Source organism: Montipora foliosa, chromosome 3 (genome assembly GCF_036669935.1).
Source record: "Montipora foliosa isolate CH-2021 chromosome 3, ASM3666993v2, whole genome shotgun sequence".
NCBI classification, from domain to species: Eukaryota; Metazoa; Cnidaria; class Anthozoa; order Scleractinia; family Acroporidae; genus Montipora; species Montipora foliosa.
In genome coordinates this window covers 44,162,763-44,170,262 of record NC_090871.1, presented here as the reverse complement: position 1 = coordinate 44,170,262, position 7,500 = coordinate 44,162,763, and the positions used below count along the sequence as shown (strand labels likewise).

At 39.2% G+C, this 7,500-nt stretch overlaps 1 protein-coding gene and 1 pseudogene across 1 annotated transcript; both read right to left on the bottom strand.

Annotated features, from left to right (window-relative positions):
* Positions 1 to 972: 972 nt before the first annotated feature.
* Positions 973 to 2,879, bottom strand: LOC137994880 (uncharacterized skeletal organic matrix protein 5-like). Its single transcript, XM_068840465.1, has 5 exons — positions 2,671 to 2,879; positions 2,416 to 2,550; positions 2,282 to 2,318; positions 1,792 to 1,924; positions 973 to 1,645 (listed from the first exon to the last, which is right to left on the bottom strand). The coding sequence occupies exons 1-5, from the start codon at positions 2,795 to 2,797 to the stop codon at positions 1,127 to 1,129; spliced, it is 951 nt and encodes a 316-aa protein (XP_068696566.1). The 5' UTR covers positions 2,798 to 2,879; the 3' UTR covers positions 973 to 1,126.
* A 3,523-nt stretch (positions 2,880 to 6,402) lies between these two features.
* The window catches only part of LOC137995931 (uncharacterized), a 3,323-nt pseudogene continuing 2,225 nt past the window's right edge, over positions 6,403 to 7,500 (bottom strand).

Here is a 7,500-nt window from a genome sequence, read left to right as displayed (position 1 = left end):
TTTTCTTCAATTCAGTAGAGAAAAATTTGCTAATAGCTGAAAAAGTTTCTAAGTGTCGCGAAAATGGCATCGACCGTTTACGAAACGGACAACGCCTACACAGCCACTGTACTCGTTGTCGTTGCAGTTGTGATTTGAAATGAAACGTCTGTTGAAAATCAAAGAATATAAAATGACTGTTTGCCACTTTCCCGCCAATTCGTCTCAGCTAGTTGCGGAAAAGTCGCTTGACTCTCCGTGCATCGCGCTAGTAACATCCTACAAGAACTTTGAACAATGTCCAAAACTACTTATAACTTAAGAGGGATTAATTTTGGTATGAGGCCTATGTGGGGAATTCACTCTCTTACCATTGCTCTAACCACTGCGCTACCGAGGCAACCACAGTTGAGTGGGTCGAATATTAGCTACAAAGAAAAGATCGATTACCAGGCATTTGCTCCCAGCCCTCTCTGACACGGAATTACTTTTGCTTGTCGAGACATGTTTAACGGACCACACGTATATTCTTTGACTTGTAACCCGTATTCAGCGTGTTTCAATTTCCCGGGAATAAACTCGATTATAGCTGGCGCATGCCTCATTTGTTCTATTATAGGACATTTTTTTTTCTAATCGGCTGATCGAAGCGAAGCTGAATAGAATGGAATAATCATTTATAAATTGTCTGCAATTTACTTTCAAACTGGTTGTTGTCATTTTCTAATGACCATCTTGATCAGCGTTTTCTTGTCGTGCAATATTTCAGAATAATTCGTGCAAAGAATGAAGAAATTTTTAGTTTCTGTGTCAACACAAATACTGACAGTTTTTTCCAGTTTTCTAGAACAAATAGGCTGCTCATTTGGGGCGTTGCTTTTGATACTTCTGTGTGCACCCCCCAGCAAATTGTAGTTGTTATATATGAGATTGCGTTCTCCCAGAAGTGCCAAGTTTACTTAACAACTGATACAAAACACTATAAAATACCGTAAGTCAGAAACACTATTTAATGGCACCACCATGTTTTCTTTGTTTTACAGCACTCCTTTTCTCCGAAAATCTACCCACAAAAACTGCTGGACTAATCGGCAGTTAACTAAACAGCAGACCATAATTCGCTTTAAAGGCGAAGAGGCCATTCTTCTTACTGCACTAAGATGTATCCAAAGGCTTTGATGTGTTTGTCTCCATTATCTGGTGAGTGGGCTGCCTCGTTTCCACACGTGTTAGAGTCATCATGGACTCCTCCTGTACCAAACCCAATTCTGGAGTCACAGCTGTTGCAATCATTTTCCTGATTAGCAACGATACCGATTCTAGCTTTAGCCCAGCCAGAATTAGTGCCCACAGCATTGAAGCCTTGCGTATTACAGTGTGACTGTAAGGAGCCCTCTGAACCAAGCAGCGATTTCCATTTTCCACGGCTCATTGAGGTGGCACGGTGTTGGCCGTCAGCGATCAGTGAGTACAGAGAGTCGGCCTGTTTGTTGATGACGATGTACTTGATCTGCTGGCCGTACTTCATACCGAGACAGATCTTGGAGAAGGGTGTCTCCCAGTAGGTCGGTAACTTAGTCTCTTGTGAGTCAAACCCAGTCTCTCCTCCGGGAAGGTTGAACTCTTTGTTGTTTTCCCAGAAGTCGGCGTCGTAGTGAAAGGTTCGCTGCAAAGACAAAAGACAAGTTTTCAAAACTTTGACAAGCAACTTTTTCCTTAACAAACTAAACGTCCTTTAATTATGTCAAATGTCAATGGGTGTAATATAAAAGACTAAATAAACCTGGATCTTTGCTTTCATCTTTGTCATACCTTGTTACCATCAATTTTCATGACCAGTGTCCATCCTCCACCACCGCATTCGCCAACGTCGCTCGTCATGTGACAATACACAGGGATTTTTCCAATGTCAGTCGGCAGCATGTAGGCTTTATTTTCTCGCAAACTGAAGAATGAAAAAAAGATATTTCAGGTTTTATCATACAACGGTAGAGTGTATCATTGCTTATCAATTCGAAGTCAGCGACCTGAGCTTTCCTTGGAGAGGTTAATTTTAAAGCATGCAAATCGTTATTTTTGAACCATTCATGATCTGATCCCATCTTTAATTCCATTCATTGGAAAAGGACAAAACACTGCGCAGATGACAAAAATCGATCCGTGGTTTCTAGCCGGGACATTTATATTCTCGATACCAACATAGAGAAGCTTCTCAGAGCCTCCCCACTTCATAAGTGTCTTAGGCCTTATCAGAACTGATGGTGAAAATAAAATGTCAAAAAAATTTAAACTGTTAACTTACCCTTTGTCATACAGTTCCTTGCAAGAAGAGGTTGTAACTGAAGAAAATACAACTCATATAAAGCACTCGTTACAAAAAAGGAACAAAGAAACGATAGACTAAAGAGCCTATGAGATGTTTTACTGCAAGTTTACCTGGCGGGGGCTGCAGCGACATTGAGATGTTTTCAACCAGGGAGTAGAGATTTTCCAACTTCTCTTCCAACTTCATTCCCAAAGTCTTAATGGCTGTACAGGCATCTGCCCCATCACAGTTGTCAGATTGGGCACCTGCACATAGAAATCACATAATGTTGTGTGCTGCTCACTATTTAGATATTTACAATGACCGAAAACAACGGATTTAAATAATGAATTCGATACACAAGTAGAAAACATTTCTGGACGTACCTTGACATAGGCTTTCCATCTTATCCAACTTTTTAAGGACAGTCTTGCAAGTTGGCTTTCTACCAGCGTTCACGAAAATGGTGAAATACACGAGACAAATAACTGCAGCGAATTTCAACGATACCATTGTTAAGTCTTGGAAGCAAACGGCAAGTAAGGCTTTTAACGACTACTGATAATTTAACATTTCAAGAGCCCATTCGTTTATAACCCCTTCCATCGATGCTTTACGTTGAATCTATTTTCTCCTTACACAAGCCCAGAGCTTTTCTTTTTTCTTGCGTTGAGAATTGGTAAGCCAATCATTTTCTAGCTAATGATTGGTTCTTGCGTTTGATACAACCAAAAAACCAATAGCAAGCTAAGGATGTTAAAGTGTTTCAAGGTCGGTAAAGTAACCATAGATACTCGTTAGAAAATATTGAGCGTTGAAGGTTTTATTACCTCCCATCAAGTTTAAAAGTCTACGGTATCGGTTTGTTTTCAGTAGCCAACTGGTGCAGCCAAAAAGCTAGGAAAGGAAAGGAAAGAAACTTTATTTAAGGAAAGGATTTTTATTTAAGTGTCTAGTAGTTGGTGAAATAACCATAGCTACAAAATTCCTTGTTTAAAAAATCTATTGATTGTTAATAATTATTTTTACCAGCTGTCAAGGTCCATAAACTCGCAAAAAAGGACGAGGTCAATATCCAGCCATCTTGACCGAAAAAACTTGGTCAATAACCCATATGTATTTGGAAATCAGAACCTATGCATCACATTTGACCAAAATATGTTTATTTTCCTGTGCACGATTACTCCCTGAATTGTACGACACGAGGCCCAATTACGAATTAATCGTATTTATAGGAATTAAAAGTGTCTTTTGAGGACTTTGTTTGAGCGAAAACGTCTGTAAGGCTTTTCATAAGTTAGAAAACGTTAGAAAACAGTGTAAAGGAAAGCATTAAGGTGATTCCTCAATATTGTATTGCACATCTCTAGCCTACTGCGCACGATTTTAAGCATGACGTTTACGGCCAACGGCAAACGGGAAACGGAAGGCTCCTGCTTGTCATAAAGGCGTAAAAAATTCTCTCATTTTAACTTTTCCCGTTCCATTGAGAAGTTGCTTGATATCTCGAGCTAACAGTACAGGAATGAGCTAATATCAAGCAGGGTTCTTACATTTTTGGCAAAACCCTAATTGCACTCCGACGTTTGCCGTATTTCGTAAACGTCAAGCTTAACCTCTCATTAGCGCGTGCACGTACACAACGAAAGAAATTTCCCTCAAGCTAAGCTCGATATCGAAATAAATGTTCGTTTTCTTTTAAACGAGAATGGTGAGCTATATTTTTTATTGCATAATAATAGTGTACATGTTAGCCTCCTTAATTTAAAAAAAAAAAAACTAAAAACAATTTATTGGAAGGAAAAAAAGATATAGATGAAAGAGTGCACATTATGGTGTGGTGCAAATTATGACCCGCGAAAATAACGACTCTATAAACGCTTTACGTCCACGTCGTTTTAAATAGTGTGTTGTTTTCACAAATTTTATATGATATTGTTGTATATGCTCGACAATTTCTACTTGTGAAGTTTTTGTCCCGAGTATTACTTTTACTATGTTTCGAGCTACCACAAAATGTAACGTGGACAGATGAATAACGCGCGTGATTAGTGCGAGTACAGGCATAAATGGGGTAAGATTGGCCCATCATCTCTTAAACGAGATTACGAGAATGGTGACCTATCATTTTTGTTGTATTTTTCGAAACATTGCTTGGTAGAGAACATTCCGGGAAAGTTTCAAAAAAATTCATCAGTAACTTTTATTTTTAAGAAATCACCCTAAAGAGAACGTAATTGACGTGCAAGTCACGTGGGTATCCAATTACAGGTATCCAATTACAAAAAGTTCAAATTGAATGAATGTTATTGGACGCCCACGTGATCATGCACCGATTAATAATCGTAATAGGACTGAGCGGTGTCCAATTCGGTTCGGCTGTAATTATACGAGTGAATAATAAAATAAGACGACTGCGTAGCGGGAGTCCGATTTGTTAATCACGACTGAATTGGACGACACGATGTCCTGTTACCAATTTTTTTTAAAAATCATAACAATTTCTGAAGGTAGGGTTCAGATCCACTTTAAATTTTCGAAAAATTAATGTAGCTCTAAATGGAGAAGAATATGGCCTTTTCATTTTGTTGTTTTGTAAAGAACAGCAAAGAAATAAACGAAGAATTATAACGCACGCCTACTGCGCGTAGCTGATTTTCATTTCGTAAAGGGTCGATGCCATTTTTAACGGTCAAGGCCATTGTTGGTAACCAAGCCTTTGAGAATGGATGATCCTATGTCTGCTTTAGTTTAGGCCTGGACAAGGGAGAAATGGCTTCTAATTTGTTGATGCAGTTAAAATGCACTCAGCAAATGCTTAATTGTTCATATTCACACTGGTTTGCTTGCGGTTAGCTTTTATTTATTGTTTGGGGCAACTCCACATTAACATTTAAGAAAGTCAAGTTTTCTAATTAAATTTTGGGGAAATTTGGGGGATCACTCTTGTAGTGTAGTGGTATAAGAGGGAGTTTAGGAAACAGAGGTTCGGGGTTCGATTCTGGGTGGATATTTACACACTTTCCTTTTTCTTCAATTCAATAGAGAAAAATTTGCTGAAAGCTGAAAATTTTTCTAAGTGTCGCGAAAATGGCATCGACCGTTTACGAAACGGACAACGCCTACACAGCCACTGTACTCGTTGTTGTTGTTGTTGCAGTTGTGATTTCTAATGAAACGTCTCTTAAAAATCAAAGAATAAAAAATGAATTCTTGTCATTTTCCCGCCAATTCGTCTCAGCTAGTTGCGAAAAAGTCGCTTGACTGTGCACGCATCGCGCTAGTAACATCCTACAAGAACTTTGAACAATGTCTAAAATTAATTATACCTTAAGAGGGATTATTTTTGCTATGAAGCTTATGTGGGGAATTCACTCTCTTACCATTGCTCTAACCACTGCGCTACCGAGGCAACCACAGTTGAGTGGGTCGAATATTAGCTACAAAGAAAAGATCGATTACCAGGCATTTGCTCCCAGCCCTCTTGGACACGGAATTACTTTTGCAGATCGTCGAGATACGCTTAACGGACCACACGTATATTCGCTGGCTTGTAACCCGTATTCAGCGTGTTTCAATTTCCCGTGAATAAACTCGATTATAGCTGGCGCACGTCTTATCTATTTGTTGTATTATACGACAATTTTTTCTTATCGGCTGATCGAAGCTAAGCTGAATAGAATGGAATGATCATTTACAAATTGTCTGCAATTTACTTTTAAACTGGTTGTTGTTATTTTCTAATGACCATCTTGCTCAACGTTTTCTTGTCGTCAAATATTTCAGAATAATTCGTCCAAAGAATGAAGAAATTTTTAGTTTCTGTGTCAACACAAATACTGGCAATTTTTTTTCCAGTTTTTTATAACAAATAGGCTGCTCATTCGGGGCGTTGCTTTTGATACTTCTGTGTGCACCCCCCAGCAAATTGTAGTTATTATATATGAGATTGCGTTCTCCCAGAAGTGCCAAGTTTACTTAACAACTGATACAAAGCACAATAAAATAAGTTAGAAATACTATTTAATCCTACCACCATGTTTTCTTTGTTTTACAGCAGTCCTTTTCTCAGAAAATCTACACACAAAAACTGCTGCACCTTTCGGCAGTTCACTAAAAAGCAGACCATGTTTCGCTTTAAAGGCGAAGAGGCCATTCTTCTCACTGCACTAAGATGTATCCAAAGGCTTTGACGTGTTCGTCTCCATTATCTGGTGAGTGGGTTGCCTTGTTTCCACATGTGTTAGAGTCATCATGGGCTCCTTCTGTACCAAACCCAATTCTGGAGCCACAGCTGTTGCAATCATTTTCCTGATTAGCAACGATACCGATTCTAGCTTTAGCCCAGCCAGAATTAGTGAAGACAGCTCTGAAGCCTTGCGTATTACACGGCTCAGCGAGGTGGCGCGGTGTTGGCCGTCAGCGATCACTGAGTACAGAGAGTCGGCCTGCTTGTTGATGACGATGTACTTGATCTGTTGGCCGTACTTCATACCGAGACAGATCTTGGAGAAGGGTGTCTCCCAGTAGGTCGGTAACTTAGTCTCTTGTGAGTCAAACCCAGTCTCTCCTCCAGGAAGGTTGAACTCTTTGTTGTTTTCCCAGAAGTAGGCGTCGTAGTGAAAGGTTCGCTGCAAAGACAAAAGACAAGTTTTCAAAACTTTGACAAGCAACTGAACAACGACAAGTATGCGACATCCACCTTTTTTCCTTAACAAACTAAACGTCCTTTAATTACGTCAAATATCAATGGGTGTAATACAAGAGACTAAATAAACCTGGATCTTTGCTTTCATCTTTGTCATACCTTGTTACCATCAATTTTCATGTCCAGTTTCCATCCTCCACCACCGTATTCGCCAACGTCGGTAGTCACGTGACAATACACAGGGATTTTTCCAATGTCAGTCGGCAGCATGTAGGCTTTATTTTCTAGCAAACTGAAGAATGAAAAAAGATATTTCATGTTTTATCATACAACGCTACTGTGCATCATTGCTTGTCAATTCGAAGTCAGTGAACTGAGCTTTCCTTGGAGATGTTAATTTTAAATCATGTAAATCGTTATTTTTGAACCATTCATGATGTGATCCCAACTTTAATTCCATTCATTGGAAAAGGACAAAACACTGCACCGATGACAAAAATCGATCAGTGGTTTCTAGCCGGGACATTTATATTTTCGATACCAACATAGAGAAGCTTCTCAGTGCCTT